The sequence below is a fragment of the Argiope bruennichi genome, chromosome 2 (assembly GCF_947563725.1).
Source record: "Argiope bruennichi chromosome 2, qqArgBrue1.1, whole genome shotgun sequence".
NCBI lineage: Eukaryota > Metazoa > Arthropoda > Arachnida > Araneae > Araneidae > Argiope > Argiope bruennichi.
The window spans coordinates 66,145,010-66,169,590 of NC_079152.1; the positions used below are offsets into that span (position 1 = coordinate 66,145,010).

At 28.0% G+C, this 24,581-nt stretch overlaps 1 protein-coding gene across 2 annotated transcripts in view; it reads left to right on the plus strand.

The window, feature by feature from the left end:
- The window catches only part of LOC129961816 (agrin-like), a 675,765-nt gene that overhangs the window by 283,401 nt on the left and 367,783 nt on the right, over positions 1 to 24,581 (plus strand). Inside the window, exon 1 of one of the 2 annotated variants that reach the window (XM_056075397.1) lies at positions 18,274 to 18,380. The exons of the other annotated variant lie outside the window; for it this stretch is intronic. Coding sequence (XP_055931372.1) covers positions 18,344 to 18,380 — 37 coding nt within the window. The 5' untranslated portion in view covers positions 18,274 to 18,343. Of the gene's footprint in view, positions 1 to 18,273; positions 18,381 to 24,581 lie in introns of those variants that run through there. 2 annotated transcript variants of the gene reach the window in all.

Genomic DNA, 24,581 nt, shown 5'->3' on the forward strand with positions numbered 1-24,581 from the left:
ATAAATTATGAGCACGGGTAACAGTTTACTAATTAATGATATGCTATTCAAAATTTTAAAGACTCTCTGAATACTTTGTCTATATAAAAATGATGAAAAATAAAAAACAGATATTACAAGAAAAGATACCAGGTGTTTTCTGCCAAATCTACGTATAACTTGAATGGTTAAGCATCGAGAGAAAATACTTATTTCTCAACAAATTCGTTTACTGCGAAAGTATAATGTGCTTAGTGCTTACTGTTATAGTGCAATAAACAAAGCATAATATCCATTTTGGATTACTTTACCATGACTGCTTAGTTCAAATTTATAATTACGGCGTAAATAATACACACAAATTGTATATTTATCGAGTTAAGTGCGATTTGACGTTATCGCATCCACATATACACATATAGACAAATATAGTCTTCTCTCTATCCAATTTGATCCAAAATTTGACATAGGTTCAATATTTTATTCTAAAAATCGCGTATTGAATTTTTTTATGGTTTTTTTTCCAGATATATATATAGTAGAAAATAAATAATCGGCAATTGTCAAAAAAATTCGTACTCGAGAATTTGAAGAATCTCCAAGTTTCAGAATTTTCTGAACCGAAAGATATATTTTTACCATTATGTCTGTCTGTCTGTAAACACGATAATTGAAAAATGATTTGAGCTAAATGGATTAAATTTGGTATTACGACCAAATTTATAGATTTCTATCTAATTTTGAATGAATCCATTCACAAGAAATCTATTTGGTAGACTGTTCGAGTAAAATTAAATACGATAACTACAAAACGCAAAGAACTATGAAGACAAAATTTGGAGTGCATATTTAGCATTTAAATTAGAGAAAACGTATCAATTTTTTTCCAAATTTGTGAAAAGGTTGACCGTCTGTTGGTCTGTATTTTCGTATGCATGTGTTGAATAAATCCGAAAGGCACTGAGTGATGACAGTGCCTTTCGGCTTATTATCAAGTTATTAAATGCGACTTATTATCAAGTGACTACAATTGTAACTTGTGTCACATTTTTGGGTCCATCTACCAGGGAAAAAGGCGTACAAAATACATAGCTTCTGATTTAGTAAAAATGTTGAATTTGCACTAAAATCTACATTCCATAAATATCGTTCATTAAATGACATGCCAGGAATTCTCACCTTTGCCAAAGATCCACAATTTTATGTAGAGAAAAGTTTTTTATTGGATAATATGCGAAAAGGCTTCAGTGAGGCCACTTTCGATAGCTTAGTTATATAGAAGTTATTGTCTAAATGATTTTTCAGGACTCAGATAAACGACTTAGAATTTTTGATAATAACTCTATTTTCTTTATAACTTATTTCTTTTTACAATTTGGGAAAATATCTTGCAGTCTGCAAGAGATAAATAATTTGATTATGCAAATAATTCGTAGAGGGAAAATGTCTCATACTTGACTAAATTAACAATCTAGCTGGTCCAGTAACAATTATTACGACATTTATTTAACACGAACACATAGGCAAGAAAACACGGCCGAAGCGAACACAATAAGAACCCTTATAAGTAAATAGCAGCATATAATCATCAAATAGGTCTTAAACAACTGTTACAGCATAAAGCACTAAGAGAGAACGCAGTTATTCTTCCTCCTCAAAGATCTATTATTCTAGTGTTGTTTAGCAATCTTGGCTCTTGCGTCACTAAACTACAAGAAACCAACCAACGAACCTCTCTCTTCTCGGCCTACTCCTGACTACACGATTTGTTCACTAACTCAACACAGATTGTTCAGTGCAAGATTTAATCCTGACTCAATACCCGACTGACTTCCGCTCCGTGTCTCAACGTTTTATAGTTGTTTTGTTACAAAATGTTTTCAATTTCTGGAATCCTTTATTCTATCGTCAAAGGTGTCAAGGCCAAATACCATAGATTCTGCATTTATTCAACATCCATTCGAAATTTCTGTAAAACTGCCTTCCTTACGAGGAAAGTTGTTGCTCTGGAAAGCAACATTATACGTTGCAATGATATAAATTTGTATAGAGGGAGGTTTTTCCCGACATGAACAAGTTAATTTGTTGTAAAATGACAGTTCATAGAGCCAAAGGTGAAAATCGTCATTTAATTTCAAGCATTGGAATTAGATACATTTCTTTTTTTCGACCAGTCAATTTTTCTGTAGTTTTATACCACTTTATAAGAAGAAAAATGTTTTAATTCCCTTTTTTCCCATTTATTCGCATCTTTTTAAAATGCATGTGGTTTCTAAAATCATGGATATATATATATATATATATATATATATATATATATATATATATATATCAAATGAAAGAAGTACTTATATCAACAATAATATAACCAGTTCTAGCAACAGTTTTTTTTAAATATATATATATATATATATATATATATATATAGTATTCGATTTAACATTGTGCAAGGATCACAATGCAGTTGCAGAGGAAATGTTGGAAAAACAGAAAGGATTTGCTTCCTATACCAATATTTAATAAAAAAGATTAAAAAGTTTCCAAAAATGTTATTTGGTGTCCTGTCCTATGAAAAAAAATATTTTTACCTAAAATTTGAATATTAAATTTAAAAAAAAATGCGTAAAATTGTGTGAAAAATCTAATAACAATACTCTAGATAAATTGGGATTTAAATCATGTCATATCATACATTTCATATAATCAGGTCATCTTTAATTTCATTTGTAATGAATGCTTAAGAATTCTATTTCATCTGAAATACAGTATAGCTTATTTCATTTTTTCAATTGTTGATTCATGTACTTTCAAAATTTCATTTTTTTAAACATTATTTCTTTTTTTTTTCCAGTTTTCTGATAAAAATGATATTTTCTTATTTTTTACATTAAAACTTATTTTCTTATTTTGACACTATTTATTTTTATTTTTATTCTAAATATTATTTTCTCGTTTTTTCCCCTTCTTTTAAAATATGGGCTATGTCTTACTCTTCAGCGTTTATTACATTTTAAAACTAATTATTATTATTGTCACAGTGCTTTCTTGAAATTGATATTTTGAAGCTTTAATACGCGATGACGCTCCGCTTATATTATTAATATTTAATTAAAATTACTGAATTAAGTGCTATCTAATTCTGAGAAGTATAAAATATTTTTAGCCGAAAAAAAGGACTTTAAAATTCTTTCAATAGTTTATTTTTTTTCAAGCAAATTAGTAATTGCAAAGGTTATTTTAACTATGTTAGTTAGAAACCACACAAGAACTATTTTAAAAATGGATCATATAATTTTAAATGGTGGTAAATTCTACATAAGCTGCGCCCCCATCCAAACTTCCGGTCCACTGATAAGAGAGAATGTATTACCGACGAATCTAATAAGCACCAAGTCCGCTTACACAGCGGCTGTTCATTAGAATTGGGTTTCGAACCTAGCACCCTCCTTCTCCGAAGTGGAGAGCTAAGCATCGTCTTCTCAGAAATTGCAAAATTAAATGTTTGTAAGCATTAAAATAGTTAAGTCAAATAAATGTGCAAAAGAATCCAAAATAGTAAATGTATGTTGCCTTGATATTTGGTTGTGCGTAGTATGAGATGTTCAGCTCAGGATTTGAAGTCTTTATTTGTATTGTAAGATGTTTATTGAAATCACAAAAAATAAAATATTAGAATCTTTTTTTATGATAGCATTGTACCATACATTTCATGTTTCAGTTTATTTTTCTCTTTAATGATGGAAAAATATAACTTGTAATCTTTCAATTTTGAACTAGGAAGCATCGATTGCAAATAACGTGCAGTGCAGTACATACGATTTCAGTTAAACACTTTCCACCAGTTGATTCAATGATCAACCAATAGATTTTCACCAGTTTGAACGCTTTCCATCATGATAGACCATTCACTTGAATTGCCCATTCTTCGGACCTAAACTACTTTCGAGGGTTTTTTTTTCTTTGAAGCGTGGGTTATTTTAAACAGATATGATATGTAATCCAAAGTTCGTGCAGTGTGAGTTTCATCCCTAGCTAAATTTCATCCAAAAGTAAAGCAGAATCGTTCTTTATGATTGCATTGAGCCATATGATTATTTCCTTATATTAATTTTTTTATAATAAAATAATAATAATGGCTTACGAAACCATGTTAAGCCGCAAACATTCGAAAATAATAACTAGAAAGGTCGCAGATCTGACAGACTTAGCGATTAGAATTTTTTCCCCTTGATTGAAGAGAGCTTAGGTCATTAAAGAGTTGATGAAACGCGCCATATGAACTTACTATTTGAAACAAATGCAGTGTCAATTTTAACATGATATTATAAGAACCAATATATTTTATATAATTTCCTGTGAGTCATTCATTTACTAAAATTTATGTTATTAATATCAAGATAGTTTTAAGTATATTACACAGGTTTATCTTTTAAGTATAAATTTTGTGTTTTGTATGCATCATTATTTCATAATAATGGGTACATTTTATGAAGAAAGGAAATAGTATATTCTACCCATGCGCATAACTAAAGTTGAAATATTGTGGATATAATAACGCAATGTCAGCTCCTAATGTTTGTTTAACGACTTAAATAAGTTTGTTTAGTAAAGAAATATAAAATTGCTTTAATAAAGCAATGTTCTTGCTGAAAATGTTTTTAAAGAATTGAAAGAATCATATATATAATAATTTTTGATTGACATTTTCAAAAGGCTTCTCGTAATTCTATTTAATAATTGACAACAGGATAAATCTTAATATAAATAATTCCAATTATTTCTATTTCTTCTCTTAAGGTGTATGTACACACTTGAAACTTCGAAAATCGTTCAAAATATCGAATATTTTTTTTATTGCTTAATAATGTTCTCTGATTCCTTAGCTTTCAAACGATACCAAGATGTTGCCAATATTCCAAATATTTCTTGAGTTATAATTATTTTTCTTGAAGTGCTTTAATTGAAAACTCTAGTTACGGTGTTTTTAAAACTCATTTTATGAAGAATGATATTTTTCCACTATGTTGCTTCATTCAAACAATAATAACTCAACAAGAAATGAACCAAATACAGTTATTTATATATCAAAATAATCTGTATGAAATAGCGGATGTTTTGTGCCTCAATCAAAGTTATATTTATAGAAATAAATTTTTAATAGTTGTTTAAAAGTTAAAATGACTGAAAAAATCTCGCTTTTTCTATTCATCGAATTTCTATTCAAAAAATGGTTAAAAAAACTATATATTTTTATAACTTGATTGAGGCAGACAACATGAAGACTAATATTAGGCATAATTTCCAGCTAGAATTGTCTGTCTGTACAAATTAGAATTTAAGATATCTTGTTTCAAAAAATAGGCTAATTATCTCATTAAATATTATTTAATTAATTAATAATTAGTGTAATATGGTTTTTACTCACTGAAATGAGTTTAAACATACATTAATAACCTACTGCGAAAAAACTGGATTTTTAAAGTTAAAATTAAAAAAATATTCTCCAAGTGTGTACGTACACCGTAAACAGTTGAAACGATTTCAAACAAAATTGAACACTAGGACATGTAAAATAATACTGTCATCTTTTCAAAGTGTAGAAGGTAATTTTATGTTTAATTAATTAGAAAATAGCTGAAATTTTGCTTTTTTATGCAATAACTTGATTCAAATTCAAATTTTTACTCGCTTTTGATATTAAATTCATTTCTATGCAATAATTTCTTCAAGGTTTATTAATTATTACAAAAATTCGATACATTCTTGATTTAAAAATACAGTATCATCTATCGCAATACTATTCTTTTAATTTATGTTTCACATTCTTTGAAAAATAATTTGATTTAAAATAATTATTTAACAGTTCTGTAAGAAATAATTGATATACTCTTTGATTTCCAAGCAAGTACGACTCATGAAGATCCAAAAGCAGTCAATCATATATCGTGGAATAATAAAAGGATTGTGTGTATTATTTTATTTTAAACAAAACTAGTCTTTATATTAAAAATATGTTACATGAAAGTACTGAAAATCTGAGCTAGGTCTATCTAAGAATTCTATCAGAAAATAGAATCCCATCGGGGGACAACTCAGACCCGGAGATAAGAGGCTTTCGGTATGGTGAATGTTTCATGCTACTCTGGTGGGTAGAGAAATGGTGTGGGATCAGCAACCATTACCGATGACAGAACTTACCTCTTATGGGAGAGGTTGTACTGTGGCAGATGACTCTTAGGACCTAAACTTAGATCATGTTAATGTCCTGGTGTCCTGCCATTTAGAATTATCATCGTTCCATCTGACGAGTCGAAGTGGCTGTTTATAGTTATATCAGCTAACAGAAAATGTATTGCAATAAAAAAAAATATGAGAAATATGAATTAATCCAATGTATTTATAATTTTAAAAACCTTATTTTTTTGAAAAAATAGTGCTATTCTTTCTTCATAGTCAGCTGGATAATGGATGCATACAAGGAAAAAGATGACGACAGAAATCCAGTTGTGTTAGTAAAAAAAAAAAAAAAAAAAAAAAAAAAAAGCTAGTCGTAGGTTAATATATCCTCCTTTGAAAGCTTATCTGCGAAGAAAAAAATATTGATTATATCTGAGATGCACTTTATAATAGCATATTTTTTAATCCTGTTCTTGATTAGAATAAAGTGTATTTTCTAATTTTAGACTCAATTGCTTATTACTTGTTTTTCTTTTACTGGCGACTTCCCATTTATTATTTTGCGTCCCTCTCCCCAAGAGGCCAAGTCCCGCTGGTAGGTTATCACCATTTCATGGAATATTAAATATCTGCAATAACATTAAAAGGAAAACAATACAAGAAAATGATTTTTGAAGTTTATTGGATGAAATCCAGACGTCACGTTCTCTTCTCACTTCCTGTCTTATTTTCTCAACAACGCACTTTGAGGCAGGCTTCCTTATTTAGATTTCCGTCCGCAATTCGCATATTAAATTCAGCATCATATCTCACTTACCATTGGGTGCTGGGTCCTGATTGGATGCTGTGCAACTGATCATCACAGGGATAGCTTTTTAGCTCCCCCCTTACTTTCTCTTTGGGAAAGCAGCCTTCTCTTTCTTTTCTTTATCATCAATCCATCAGGAGAAGTGCACAATAATGCAATGCAGTGATTTACCGTAGAGTGCTTCCGAAAAAAGCAAAACAAGGAAGATGGGAGATATTTCATTCATTCACTCGCTTTTTTTCTTTCTTTTATTTTGTTTCAGCTTGTGGACAAAGAAAAGATGCAAGTAGAGAAAAAAAGAATTATCTATCTCCTTTAAGCAGAAAAGATCTTCAAAAATCTGGTGTCTGAAATATAGTTTTATTTCTGAAATGCGATTGTATGTATTTATGATAAGGAATAGGACACTTTAAAATAAAATAAAAAATATCCTTTAGAGTTCAGTGCAAATGCGTTCTGTCAGCTTCAATCAATTGGTAATTTTTCTCTATATGCCATCTTACCATTTGATTGGCGCAGCATGGCCAGATATGGCTTTTGCGCCATAAAACCTAAACAACCAAACCTCTATATGCCATCTTTTTTTTCCTTTCGCAAGATTATTTTAACTTAAAATTTATTTATAAGCATATAATAATAGCAAATATCTACAAATAAAGCTTTTTGACGATTGTTTTAGTTTTGATGGAGGATATTATATTATTTTTAAAGCTGAATCTAATTCGTATTTTTTTTCTCAAACCTATTTTTTCTACAAAAAGGTTTCAAATTTTTGAAAAATAATAGTTTTTAATTTATTATGTTTTGGTATTTATATATCATATTATAAATAGATATCTCATGTTCATATTGCAAACCTGTCAGGATTTAAATGACAAAAAACTTAATGAAAGGAGTTACAGATATTTACACTAGCGTTTTCGCTTTTTCCACAAAACATTTTTTTTTTTTTTTTTTTGCTTTCTTCTGAAGAACTTGATAAGAATGGTGGTTTCTGTTCAATATCCAACATGTTTGGGTGTCATACTGTTATATTAACTCGCCAAATATCATCTTTCCATATTTTTTTTTTTAAATTGGTGAAATTTTTTATCTTTATATCCTTTGATTTCATCTTAATAAAAATCTAATAGAATAAATAATGAATTCCAATGAATAAATAATTCATCTAATAGAATAAATAATGAATTCCAAAGAATAAATAATTCATCTAATAGAATAAATAATGAATTCCAATGAATAAATAATTCATTTAATAGAATAAATAATGAATTCAAAGAATAAATAATTCATCTAATAGAATAAATAATGAATCCAATAGAATAAATACTTCATCTAACAGAATAAATAATAAATCCAATGATGAAATTTTATTTTTAAACTTATATCGCACATTAACATCTTGTGATTCCCTTCCATATCCTTCACAGCAGATTTGCAGCTTGGATCTCTCATGTTTCCATAAAAGGATTTTTCAGATATTTCAATCTTTTCTTTGCTGCCATTTTAAACAGAAATTTTCATTATTCATATTTTTCGGATATTGGACCGTACAAATAATTATCTTTCATTTTATTTCGAAAAACAAACTGGAAGAAAGGCATTTGAAATATTTGCAACGTATACTATATTTCAGAAGGCATAATTTTATATTAATTAGAGGAAGTCTCGCCGAGGACACCGGATAAGAGGATTAGATGCTACCTGTATAGTTGTTGATTCTCACCATCCTGTAGGAAACTTCAGTCATATGGAGTTGGCTATCTCTTACCGATTACTGTACATGCTTCCTACGGGAAGGTTTGTACCGTAGCTGATGTTGGTCCTTAGGAGTCGACCTTATTGGTCGCCGCGGTGTTTCTGTCATTCAAAATTTTCGAGCATCTTCAGACTGATCGGTGTAGTTCCTAGTGATTGGGTGGAAGACGGAAAATATTTTTTGTATTAGGCAAGGTTTATTATTATTATTATTATTATTCCAGATTCTTGTATCTTCTTATTGATCAATTTTGTTTATTTCCTGCCACGGCTGTTCACAAGGAAAATAGTAAAATACACAAAAAAAGAAGAAGAATGTATGTGTTTTATGGACGCAACGCAGACATTCCTTTTTAAATCAAAGCAACGCATCCATTTGTTCTATGCATACAAAACTTCACTAAATATAAATGAGAGATTTATATGGAACATATTTAAATAAAGAAATATACTGATGATGTAAAGGGGAAATTGGGAGGATACGGGAAAAAAATAGCAATGCACCTACAGGCTAGTGATCCAGTCTCAACTGGTTTCCATTACTTTTATTTTTATGATTGAACTGACATTCCAGCAGTTTTGAGTAAATTATAAATAAATTACATCTACTTTTTAGAGGAGTAGTGTAGAATATACATACACAGAACATAGTAAGAAATTATAAATATGCTTAACATGTTCATACAAATCATACTATGTTGCTGAAAAATGCATAAAAAATATTCAAAATTCTTTCACATTATAGCTGTAATTTGTAATAAAACTGCACACATGAAAATTTATAATATTTTTATAAAGTGTTATTTTATAATAATTTTTGTAGTAATCAACAGTGTGTGTGTGTGTGTGTGTGTGTGTGTGTGTGTGTGTGTGTGTGTGTGCTCAGATGTATGATTTTGTTGGAATAAACCTATTTTTGTAACAATTTTCATTATATATATTTATAATTTTATTTTTACCACTTTTTATTTCATATTTAAATTTAAAAATACATTAAAACGTAAATTAATTCAAGAAATGTGAAAAGTACAGAGATTTAGAAGCATATTGAATCTTATCAATTTATAATTCCAGAAAATTGATAATAATATGTCCGTTGGCATGAACTTATGAAGTCTTGTTTATATACAATCAAACAGTTACTATTCTTTCAGTTTTATTTAATGAATGAAGTCATGAAAGACGTTCTTATTTTCTGCTTGCAAAAGATTTCATAAAGAATCTGATATTTCAGGGTACACAAAAAATGTAGTCGAATCTAATGCATTTTCTCAGAGAAACAATAAAATCAATAAATGTATGGATCAAATGATTAAATTATCAAATTAATTAAACATCAATCAGTTTGGAATCTCTCTCTGTATATATATATATATATATATATATATATATATATATATATATATATAATGAAAAAATATGTCAGAGAACGAAGAATAAATTATGAATAAATATTTATGCATCTAATTTATTTCTTGCGATAATAGTGTCATTTTATTCTTTAAATATTTTTAATCTAAAATTCAAGATTTATGAAATTATTTGAATATATTGTAGAATTTCTTAGATTTTCTCATAAAGTTTACTATACTAAATTTACTTTACATTTAACAATTTATTATTTAAAAAATTGTAATGTTTACACTTTCCAAATATTTTAAGAGCAATATCTTATGCACAATGTAATGAAGTTATAAATTTTGTTTTTGATATTAGTAAGATTTCAGTATGTGCTCCCTCAATGTATCGAATAAATATTTATTAAGTTATTTTTATTCTGTTTTTGCCGACAGCGATATTCAAACTGCTCATATATATTTATCGTCTGGTACATCTCTCTTGATATCTGCAATAAAAGGAATTATTAAGATTATATTCGGTATATTAATAAAAGCTGTAATATTAAGTAACACTAAAATAATTATTTTAATATAGACTGATATAGCATATTCAAAATATTTTAATATAATATAAACGAGTTGAAAGTCCAAAGAACGAATAAGTAAAATAAAATAATACATAGTACAAAACGTTTAAAAACGTTGTTATGATAGATTGTAATATTTATCAAATATTAAAATTAAATCTCTTATAATAAAATGGCAGCCTCAGACGAATATTATTTAAGATTTCAATATCATGTCTCAGATAGGATTTAAAATCGATATGCGATGAAAGGAAATAAAACTTTTATCTTATCGTTATCCGAGCGTTATAAAAGATAACATAAAAATACTTAAAATGTTAATTAACTTCTGAGAACTGGTTTAAGTGTGGATGCATTTTATTTTCCGAAACTTAATTCTTTTAGATTCCTTTCCAGATTATTTCTCGATGCAGCTATTTTGAATTTTCTCCATAACCTCATATCTGAGATAAGAGTAATTAAAAAAGGGTCTGAGGAGATTACTGCGAGAAAATGAATAGTGGATTCATGGATTTTAAAGTTCATTAAGTTGCAGTAATTTTCTATGCTTGAAAAGATTTCTATACATGATTTCGGATGCATTCGAAATTGAGATATTTAATTTTTGTAAGGCTTCATATGATTCCTTATTTCACTAAGGAAATATATATATATATATATATATATATATATATATATATATATATATATATATATATATATATATATATATATATATATATATATATATATATATATATATATATATATATATATATATATATATATATATTGAAAACGTTATAGAAGAAATGAATAATATTAAAAAAATTGAAATCTACTATCGCAAATTTCACGTTTTCATATGAGAACATTATTTTTTTAAGTCATTAATTGCTTTGATTCATTTAAGTCATTAACCAGTTTAAACCGGTTTGAAAAAATAACGTGACAATCAGATTACACATGTGCCGATGTTTACAAAAATGATTTTTATTCAATCTCAAAATCATTCGAGCTCCAAAACTTTTTCTCGATGCCAGAAAAAAGAATTGTGAAAATCCGGTTTAAATAACAATTGTATTGCAAAATCGTTAATTTTTAGAAAAAATATGTTTTTTTTCCCCATCTTATAATCTTTTGAACACCAAAACTTATTTGTCGGCAAGAAAAATTGAAATTGAAAGTTTAAGAAATTCTTTTATTATTATCATTATAATATATATATAATTAATAATGCATATAATTATAATATATATATATATATATATATATATATATAATTAATAATGCATATAATTATAATATATATATATTTAATAACATAGTATATTATCAATATAATATATATAGCCCGCGTATTTTGAGCCTTCAAAAAGCCCAAACCAAAATAATGACATGTACCCACATCATAAAAAGATAAAAGTCATATTAAAATTTCATTCTTCAGAAAATCATTTTTAAACTGTTTTGCAGTGTTCGTTGCTAATAAAATTTAAACTTAAGAAAGATTGTTTACATTAAAAAAGAAGTTAAACCTTTTCTACTTAATTATTCAAAATCCAACTAAAGATCGTAGCACATAATAAATAAGGTGAAAATATATCTTTGAGAAATTCTTTCAGTTATCAATCGTTATCTCTCTTTCTAGTTTATTAAGTCTATATTAGAATAAAAATTCGCAATTTTGTATTTTTAATAGAAAATTGAATAAATTCTAACCTAGAAGTAACTTTACATGCGTTTTAATTTCATGTATTTATAATTTTTATTTCATTTTATACGGGCTAAAATTAACATTTCGCTATATATCAAAATAAATTGCATACAGAAAGAAGGGTTTTAATGTTGTTTATTTTCAAACAAATATTTCAGCATTCAGTATTGATACTATTATGTAGATAAAACGCAACTTTTTTCCAACACAACATTTTGTATGTTTCAAGATGATGCAAAGACATTGCGTCGCGGGAGACTGGACAACACGTAATTAGATATGTAAAAGGATGCTTAGTACAATTTATAATGCCATGATGATTTCAAAAGGAATTCATGATGACTGGTGGTGAGGTCTTGGCTTCGGAACCAGAGGGTTTAAGGTTAGACGCCCCATTCCACCAGAACTGTCGTGTGTAAAGGGGTTTAATGCACGCTAAATATGTCGTAGACAAACATTCTACCGTTGATGAGGCGTGGAGGTCTGGAGAGTGGAGCCAGCTCAGCTTCCGTCCTCGGCATCTGACAACGGTTCAAAATAACGAAGTCATTCCAATATAATCCTAGGATTGGTTTAAAACGGAACGTTAATATAGCTAAACTAAACTATGATTTTAGATGAACTGATTCCATTATATAGATAATTCAAAAAATTATTTTACTAGAAATTTAATAAAAGAGAAATAAAATATTCTATCAGTTTTATCTTAATATATTATATTTATATTGAACGTTATCAGTGAATGGATTTTGAGTGTCCATAGAATGTATTGGATAATCAAATGAATCCATACCATCCACACTGCGCAAAAGATACGACCGTTAGTTAAGTTCCTTTTTCTTTCGAAGGATTTTATGAACATATAAAAAGTATGCATTTTTTTATGTCTCGTAATAAAATTTAATAAATTGGAAATAAAAACTATTTAAAATAAAAAAAAGAAACATTTACTATAATTTAATAAATCTATCATTTTCCGAAAACTTATCGCGCACACACAGACACTCTTAGATATTCTCCTATTTGAAAATCATACTTGTATGTAAATAAGCGTGCATAATTTTGATTTCAAAAGCACAATTTGTAAAAATATTACTGCTACATAAAATCAGATTTATTGAATTAAAATCACAACTGTTAAAAATGGCAGCGAAGTTCTTTACTTTATAAAGAGTTTCACTAAAAAGTTTCTTCCTAATTATTTCATATTCATCAGTTCTAAATTAAGTTAGTCAAGCTAATTCGTAAATCTAATAGATATTAAATTGAATTATTCTAATACATATATCGTGATAAAAGCACAAAGACCGAATTTATGAGATTATGATGATAGTAAACCGCTAAAATGCCCTAATCTGTATGGACACCATTGACCAAATATTCATATGATAATGCATATAATCCATGATACCTAGGAGCATATAATTAAATATGTCCTGTTAGAACTAAACTGAAGGCTTTTGTAAATAACCTCTCAGAAACGTAACAAATGATGTTTGATTCGGGAACATTTAATGAAAGGGAGAACAATTGAATAATCAAAGCCTAAATTGCCTGATTTTGATAAGCTTTGCAGTACGCTTTATCATAATCTCCTTTTCTGTGTATTAAAACAGCTGTGTGTCATTTACTGCAAGTTCATTTGCATGACACGAATTACTCCGCGACTGTTGTTGTACTGTAATTATTTCTAGAAATTTTTGGTACTAATCAGTGAAATTCGATTAGATAAAATACTCATTTAGCGTATGAGACTATTAAGTATTAGTTTAGAGATTATTTAAGTCTCAAATTCAGGCTTCTCATTTTATAGATTATTATCAATTGGTTCAATATTGTTTTAATTATCAGAAATTTGTTGTCTGTTATTTTTAATAAAAAAAGTTATTGAATAAGTTAAAAAGACTATCATATATATATTTCCCAAAATTTTATTAAATGTATAAAAAAAAACTTCGAAAATATATTTTTTTTTTATTAATGTTTAATTTAAACTAGATCGTTATGAAATATTGGTACTAAATACATTAAGTATTTCCTTGTTAGTTATAATACATTTACCTACTTAAAACACATTTTATAAGTTGTAACTGAAAAAAAGGAAAGTGCTAGAAGTCCAAAATGCCGCTTAGTCTGAGGAAATTCTGTAGTTTTGTTTTATTACTATACTTAATTTTAATAAACTATCTGTTTTCAATACATTTAGAGCCACACTTAGAGCAGCAATATTCGGCCTTTACAAAATAGTCAATTTAATGATTACTTAGAATGTGGGCCAATATAATTGAAATTTAGATTATTTGACTGTTTCTTATTTGTTTTATTCGGATTTTAACTTACCCTCTCCATACATGTGAAAATAAAATACGAAAACAACCAACCACTACGAGCTGTAGTGATCATTATACCAGCATCCTGTTAGGAATGAATTCGAATATCCAATTAGTTGGGTTTCATAAATCACAAAGTTCTATTTAGTTTATTGATTTTATTGGTAACAATGAACTTAATATTTAAATATTAAAATAGAATAAGAATTTTTTAACATAATAAAATTTTGTGAAGGCTTCATTTCTATCAGTTGTAACTGATTGGATTTAAATGTATTTAATACACTAAGCAATATTCTAAATATTATTCTTTCGATAAACATCAGTGTATTCACAGTTACAATTTTTCTTGAATTAAGTTTTTTTTTAATTTGTATAATATTATTGTACTTATACAACGACAGTATTTGCCATTATGAAGTAATCAATATATTATAGATACTATTTTTTTTCTAGCGCGAAAAAAAATTGTATTGTAATAAAAAATAACATCTCTTTCTGCCTCTCTTGATTCAGAAACTGTATCTAGGAAGAAATTGAGTCTTGAAATTTTTGAATTTGTTTGTTTTTATGCATTATATTATATTAAATATGTAATTCATGAATTCAAAGCACTGTTTACTGATTGTATTTGTATATCGCTTTTACACTTTAAGGCCAACTTTTGTATCAGGATTATGATCCCTTCCTTCGCTTGAGGAAATTATTTTACATATTCAGATTCATGTACTATATTATGAAATTCCATAAAAAAGAGGCGTATTTATGAAAATTTCCTAATTTGTACATTTGTATTTACCTTGAATGAAAATATTTTATTCTTTCACTTTTCTTTATTTATATGATAGTTGCATTAAGCATTCAAAAACAATATAATATAATTATTCTATATGGAACCACACTGTACAGGCAAAATAAAACAGCTTAAGAAAACCTGCAGTAAACCACAGCACATAAGCAACATATTATTAACAAAAAATCATAGCAACAGAAATCGCACACGAAGAACTCGTTTCTCATACATGTCTCGATTCACTCTACAAATTTGTCCTTCGGATTTTCATCATTTCAGAGATAGAAGAAGCTTCTAGAGTGATATTGTATCTTTGCTTCTGAAAGAGATATAGGCAAGATTCTGTCATTCATTCATTCATTCTTTCTCATTTCTGTCGCTAATATCACTAAATTCATCGCCAAGACCGAGGGCCATTGCCCCGTCATATATTCACCATCCATTCGAATTCCATGAAAACTTTCTTTCCTTGTCGTGAAATTACCTTTACAAGGAAGTATCATTACGATTTCGTAAGAATATTTAATATATTGTGATGCAAATATGAAGATATTCATATTATTTTGAAAGAGGAATTTCTAAATAATATGCATCCGATAATCTTATAATTCTAGTCAATAATTCGATTTTGCAGATTTATTAAAGATACCGTGATTTATGAGTCTGTCTGGAATTAGCATTATGCAAATGCATTTTTTAAAAAAATAACTACATATTTTATGAAGGAATTATATTATCGCTACATTTTCATTACTTAAAAATCAATCTCCAGTAAATGTTAAAAAAATCACCCTGAAACTTAAATCAGTATTTTTTGAATAAATATATAATAAACATGCATTTATTGAATAATTTTTATTTTTATTGAATTATCGAATTTTTGCTTGTTGTTTATACTATTCTTCGATAAAGTTTAATTACTTAAAATACAATTATTAAATTTTCCTTCAAGTTTATTTCAAAGGAAATAAAATATTACTTTACATTGATAATCATTTTGCTCTCATAGCGGAACTCTGTATTAATTTCGAGATGCATTTCTTTCATTAATTCAACTATTTTTTCTTTCTTTTTCCCACTCCATCTGTTACAAATATTTTCAATGGTGATTTGGAATGCATTGATTCAAAATTGCCTAGGGAAGGTGTTTTTTTTTTTTCTTTCATTAGGCTTTTTTTTCACTTAAAATATTTTATGGAAGAAAATATTTAATAACAATTTGTTTTTACTGTCAAGTACATTGGTTTTAGAAGAAAAAAATATTTTTCTTCTTTTAAATGTGTTCTGTACAACATTTATAATTGGTATACCACTTTTTTTCAATAATTACTTTAAACCTTGGAAGAAAAATGTCGTATCCAGATGTCGTTAACTGAATATGAATCTAATATTAATAAGAGAAAGCGGAGTTTTCCCTGTCCCATTAGATTTACGAAGTTAAAGACTGCATTTGTAATCTAAATCTGTTGTTGACTTTTTTAATACACGTTTTCTTTAAATGATAGTCCATGGCACGTTTTGGATCCAAAGTTTTTTATTGGAAAAAGAATTAACTAAATTACATCAAGCCAACATTTTGAAATGAGAAAGTATTTATTTTTTTTTTAGTAAAATTATAGCCGGCAACATAATTAAAAGAAAATGAAAACCCCATTCTCAAAATAATGCGAGCACAAAAAATGATAAAAAAATGTTGTTCCATAAGCATCTGCTTATGAAAAGAAAAGCCCGTATTTATAACTTTTTAAAAGTTTATTGATTTGTCTAATTATAAAACATATTTCAAAATAAAGGTCATCTCAACTTAAGACAGAATATGTTTCCGAGTTACAAGTAATAACTAGTCATAATAGTCATAAATCAGGTTCATATTCTTCAATTTTATTTTCACTCTAGAAAGTAATAGAAATTACACATAAAAATCCCGAAAAATTCAATTCGTAAGTAATGTGAAAAGCTAATAATATGTATTCTATTGTAAGTACAAAAAAAACAAAAAAAACAAGGGAGCTAAAATGTGTTCTATTTTGAATTTTAAAATTATTTTTTTAATTTTAATTGACCATGGCTAAAATTTGAGGGTAAACGTTCATGAAGGATTAATAGAAATGAATTAGATTCTAGATATTTATTTCTAATGTAATATAACAGAATGATGCGCAAACAAAGTATCCTTAAATATAAGAGAATTGAAAGATTTATTCTATGTATTCAACGTTCGAAAAGTGATTTACAACGTAATTTATCATATACATACTATATGATAAATGTCGAATTGTAAATCACTTTTCGAAATTTATTCCAATTTCATGCTTCTTGGTAAGTAAATGTTGTCAGAATTCTGAACTCATTTCTGTCATAATTTGATCTTTCTGATTTTGAGGAATATCAAGCATAGAATTTAGGCATGGCATTGGTTGCAAAATTGCACTCTCTCTGCTTCCTCTGCATATGAATTCCATATCGTTTCATTCCAAAATAACTCGGAAATGTTTAGCAATAGTTCGGATACGTTCGAAAATAATTCGGACAGGTCAATTTCACTCAGCATATGAAGCGAGTTTATTATACATAATCAACTTATAATTGTCCTAAATATAGAATTAGCATAATATATTAACTAAAATCCTAACTAACTATATCCTAATTATTAGAATTAGTATTAAATACGAATATCTTATACAAATCTTAAATTTGTTTATGACGTCATGACATTTTCTTTGACCTTCAACGGAATACATTCTGCGTTGCTACAATCGACTCATTATGTGTATACTGCTGCGCACAAAACAACTTTCTTGCGAGCATCGCCATTTTCTCGTTAAACGAACAATAGTACATCTTTAGCCTGGATTAACCGAATGCAAGAAATAAAATGGACTTTCCATTTCCCAGTCAAATAAATAAATCAAGTATGTAACTATCTATTATTGCTCAGTAGAATTAAGTATTTCAAATCTGAACCTACTTGTTAATTTACCCTTTATACATATTTTCAAATTATAAAAACATCTGAATAAAAATTGATTGTATGTGAAATGCTATATCCATTCGTATTCATTTTACAGGTACTTTTTTAATATGGAGCTCGAGAAACGATATATTAAGCTATCTTTATAATTGTGTATAATTTAGCTTTGTTAAAGGCAGATATATAAATTACTAAATTTCATTTATCTTTACCTTCGATTTATCTCGAAATTACAAAAATATTTTAAAAAATGGATCTGAGGTTCTTAAATATGCCGTATATGAGCAGATAATCATTCAGGCGGACTCTCCAACCACATGTTCAGTCAGCATTTGAACAATAAAACCTATAGATCGTATGTAACTGTCAATATTTGAACTATGATGCGATTCGTATCAGACTTTCTAACTTAAGAAATGTTTTGCAAAATCGAATCGGAACTCAACAAGGGAGACTATTCTACAATATTCATATGTTGTATTTTTAAAAGTATTACTATTTCCTATAGATTTTGTGTAGTAATTATATAAAGTTATGCAGGTATAATCATAAATTCTTCTAAGATTAATTATTGCTCAACAATTCATTCTTTTTATTAATTTCAATTATTAATATATTTTTACTCATTAAGTTACTGTGATCAAAGAGCACCTGGCATGCTTCATCTAAAATACTTCAAAATATAATCTGAAAATTTTTATTAAGAATTCTTACACCATCAGTAAATATATGGAAACATTTGGGAATTTATTTAATATTAGTTACTTTGAAAAATTCTTTTTAATGAGATAAGAATACCATTCTGTGGATTTTCTGAAATGCAAATGATATTGAATAAACATCATGTATTAAATTTTGTTTCCAAAATGCAATACCTATTACAAAAGTATTTCAAATGTTGCAAACGAACTTTTAAGATGATTATTTATTACATGTAACATTTCTTGATTGGTAAAATAAGATGAAAGAAGGTAGAGAATTGGCCGTAGATGAGCCTCAATCTAATAAGCTATCAACATTAATTGGAGATCAAGTTTGGATAAGATCATAGAATTGGTTTTCAGTGATCGCTATTCAACAATAAGATGCATTAGTGAATTAGTTTCTATGACATTTTGTTCCTGTCAAGTAATTTTAAAAATTCATTTTATATTACGATACGTTGCTTCTCGAGTTGTTTAAGAATATACAATTTGTTCCGTGCAACGAGCTCAAACGGAATAGAGATGTATTTTCAACACGATTCTTTTCCTAAGCGCATTATTACCACTAGAAAATAATGCTTTTGATTTTCAAAACTCATCATGTGGATGGCAACTGAAAGCTGAAGAAAGATCGAAAGAATCGCATTAAAATCACTCAAAACAAGATGATTTTGCGTATGAATGTCTTAGTTTTTCGTATTATAAAATCCTATCATCTTATTACACAATCTATCAGGATTATTATTTGAATGGTTTGCGCTGTTGCCTTTCTATGCAATAATTCATCGAAATCGGTCTGAAATATGGCAAAAATACTCAAGGGCTTTTGCATTACGATAATGCATCGTATTATAGTTAAATTATTCGCAAGTGTTTAACCATGCTTCCAATACACATGTTTCTATTAACATTGTATTAACCTGGTATGACACTGCATGATTTTTTTTGTTTGTTTCTTCACATGGTTGAAATTACATATACGACATCAGTGTTTTGAATTCATTTATCCAATAGAAAAAACCCTGAAGGGGATTAACAAAAATGACTTGAAGGCATGTTTTGAGGTTTGAAAAAATTGAGGCAGGAACTAATTGTAATCAAAGCAGATTAATTTGACGGAGAGGCAATAAATTTTAGCTAAGAAACTTTTCAAGGCTAATTCCAGACAGTTTTAATCAGTGATGCAAGTACAATACATTGATAAAGTTGAATAATTACACATTTTTTTTTCCTTGTGCTGGTATGCGAAATGATTAGTTTGTCATTGTCAAGGCTGAAAACTGAAAATAAACTGCATTATGTGATGCTAGATTATAAGTTCCTATCTGAATATAGCAGACGTGATAATATATTACATCATACTTCGTTTAAGTCCTTGATATTGACGGCAATACGCCTACCAACAACCTATCTTCTATAAAACTAAAGCCATCTTGCATAAAGATATTTGAACTGAACTCATACTTTAATCGATAATTTACCGGTAGAGTGATAGGGACTTAATTAAAATTAATCTGTTTTTAAATATTTCATTTATCATTTTCAATTTGCATATTTCAGATTTTAAAATGTTAGTACTTTTAATACGTTCGTTGCCACGGCTCATGCCTTATACCGTGAGTCTAATTAGATGACATCTTTTTGTAATCTTAACTCTAGTAGAAGAGATCATGTAATTAGATGCATGATTCAATACAATCGGATCGTAGGATGGAATCACAGGCAAATTCATTAAAGGATTCCAGAGTCCTTAATGTCATTATTTTAATTCAACTTAAACGTTTAAACTTATCTTTTTTATAGTTTCAATTTCAACATAATTTTTTTTAATATTTTGATATTTATATTATGATTCAAATTGCTTTTAATGCCTTTCTGGTACGAATTTCAGTTTTTCCTGTAAGAGTAAAAGCTATAAAATTCTCGCTTTTATACTAGAAATTATCTGTTGAATTGTTGTAATTTCCTTGAAACTACTATTTCAACTACAACTTAATTATATTGCCGTTACATATAATAATACTATATTACTATATATATATTTTCTATATACTATATATCTTATATATAAATTGTAATTCGTTTCTATATATAAGATAAGAATTGAACTTGAAATCTTATCTCTTTGATATGGTTTTTACTGACAAGCTGAATATATCCGTAAATCTAAATGAGACAATTTATATAACATCCAATTCACCAGCTGTTGAGAATGCTCAGAATCATTCAGAAAACTGAGATATTCCAAGGGGCTATAATCATTTCTGTTTAGGTTTCTCCCCTTTAAAGATGATCGTTACATTATCTAGATAAAGAAAAGAGGCTGTGATGATACATATTTTCCACAAAAGATAAAATAGAACCTGGCCCCCCAAAAAAAGCTCTATTCGCCTTTTGGCCAAATAATCGTCTTAACATTGTAAGAAATTCCTTCTTATTCTCTAATAAACATGTAAGAGATGAAATTTTCATTTGAATGCATTAAATTTAGGATATATTATTATCCTTACTTCACAAGCTGCAAGTTGTAATAAATTTCTTTAGATTTCATAAAATGGATTCAGAGAATTTATTTTAATTACTATTTTTCTCTCATTACTTTTTTGTAATTGAATTTATTGACTTTTTTTAACCGGAAATTTTGGCATCGGTTTTCAGTATTTTCATCTATAGTAAAAATAACCAGAACAATATAAAAATATATATTTCTGCTGTATATATTAATGGTTTATCTCTCTTGGTCTGTTAAGCCTGAGGCAGGAACCTATCCTTACATTAGAAATGTTTCTTTCTAGAAATTTATCATTCTTTAAATGTATCTCTGTTCACCAAAAATTTCGGAAATATTGGGCAATATTTTTTTCTTCGTCATATCAAGAGGTTCCCTTCTATATTTGAGGAATGAGTTGAATAGTAATGTGTTTTGTGACTAAGTAAACTTTATTTGTTTGGAATGCGAGCCTCAACAAATAAACTTTTGCTCCATTCGTTCATGTTGTTTTTTATTATTGATTTTAAGATGTTTTTAGACATTAGAAACGCATAATACATGAGAATTATATCATATATCTTCTAATAAGCGTTTTATCATAAACATGAAAATGTAGTATAGACAATAGAATTAAAAAAAAAAAAAATTTAGAGGGCCGCGGTGGCTTTGTGATAAGGTTTCGGGTTCGCAACTGGAGGACTTCCACCGAAGAACCTTCGCGTAAAGCGGTTTGGTGCACTTTAAGTCCGTGGAGTCCAAAACTCCTACTACTGGTGTGGTGTGGAAGTTTGGAGAGGGGCTGTCAGCTCAAGTGCAGTCAACGTCATCTGACAGTGATTCCTTCCCAAAATGGCCCTAGTGTTTCTTTAAAGCGGGGCGTTAATATAACTAAAAGAAAAAAGAAACCAAGATTTTTTTTAAGTCTTTTTTAATGTAAATTTTTTTTATTGTTTTCTATAAAACAAGTAGGCCCTGGAAATGGAGGGAAACGGTTTCAAATGAATTTTGTGGTAAATGAAATCATATTTGTCAAGAATTAAATCCAAAAGTCATGTTATCTTATACATTCTTTCAAATAAATTTACCCTAAAACAATTATTTCTGAATACTATTACTTTATAATTACTATATTAGCAAGATACATTCCCAAGTGTAAAAATCAAGTATTAATATCAAATAAACTCATTCGATACTGGAATTGTAGTATCTATTCCACCAAGAGCATTTTATGTTGTGTCGCTTTTTAGCATACTGTTTTTAAAACCGTATGCTAAAAATAAGTATACTCGTGTATCTAAATCATCCACAAGTATGTTTATCCTCATTTTCTGGTAAAAGATATAAAAAAAAACCATCGTCGTCTTTGATTACATTTTTAACTTTACAATACTTTTAATTTCTATTTTAGACATAAGGATGCATTTTTCTCTTTTATATTTAAATTTTGCTATCGTTAGTAAAATGCAGATCATTTATTGTTTATTCTTTTTTTATCGTTTTTATTCCTCATCTTTTAATAAAATTTTCTTATCTCGCGTATTCTTCATTTCATCTAGTTTTGATTTATATATGCACTTAAAATGTATATAATTTTATGCTCCCTAATTAGGAATCTCTATTGAGATAATTTTGAACCTATATTAAATATGGATAATTTTTAATACTTAAAAAATACAGGCGTCTTTTGCTTCATGAAAGTATATAACTTTCTGCTATTCATTAAGAGACATTTTGCAAATAACTGAAAAGGAAATCAAAGGCTGCAATAAGCCATTAGATAATTCTAACCAACACACAATCCTTTGGTATCAAATTCTTCTCGGCACACAGCTTCTTTAAGTGTATCAATACTGGAGCGCCCAAACTGTCATTTAAATTTAAGAACAGCCTTCGTCCAAAACGTTCAATATCCCTACTTAAATTCCACTCCCCCTCGTTCAAAGTGATTCATTGAATGTCCAAAACGCGTGCTTTGTTCGCTAGAGTGGTTCATCGTGGCTGTTTGAGGTTCGATCAAGACCCAAACAAATTCCCTTAATAGCCATTGGCCTAAAGACCTCTTCTGAGTATCGACTCCTTACGATTTGACCTAACATGGCTGTTTCTGAAACTTCTTCACTTTTTTTTGAAAATAGGACTTGAGTGTTTCGGTATTCTGTAATCCTAAGCGATATGTGCTCGCAAGACTCAATTTACAGTCTCACAATAATCGTGATGATAATGCGTGTTTTTCAATTACTACGATACAATTATCTTTTTAAAATTTTACTGAGGCTCTTAAGCATATGTTACATTTCCCAAAGAACACACACTTGAGTTTTTGGCGTCAGGAGACAGAAAAATCAGGTATTAAAACTAAATTAAATCTTAATTTAAATTAAGGTTTAATTAAAACTAAAAACTTAAAATAGAAAAATAGTAAGCGCTTAATAATATTCTTCTGTGTTTAAAACATAGCAAATTCCAAAGAGTTCAACACACTCAAAGTAGGTGGAAAATACGTCGGTATATGTCATCCATCAAGGGGTAAGTATTGCGATATGTGATCCACGTTTAAGTAACACAGTGTTCACCAATATTACACAATATTATCTTATTCAGTACTTTTATATATTGTGAGAACCGTTTAATATTACTCAATATTAAACAAAATATCTATATGTTATAAAGGGAAAAGTTATTAATCTGTTAACTGTTTTTAACGAGTATACTTGCCATAGAAAAAATAGTTTACCTTATGACGAGTTTATTCAATGACAATTGTAATGTTTATAGAATAATTGTTGAATTATATTTATAATCATTTATTTATTATATTTATATATATATATATATATATATATATATATATAATATGAAAATTTAGATAAGCCTTTTCCAAAAAGGTCGAAGCAATTATCTGGTTAAATACCAACGAAGTCGGTAGGGGGAACGAAATAAGTAATAC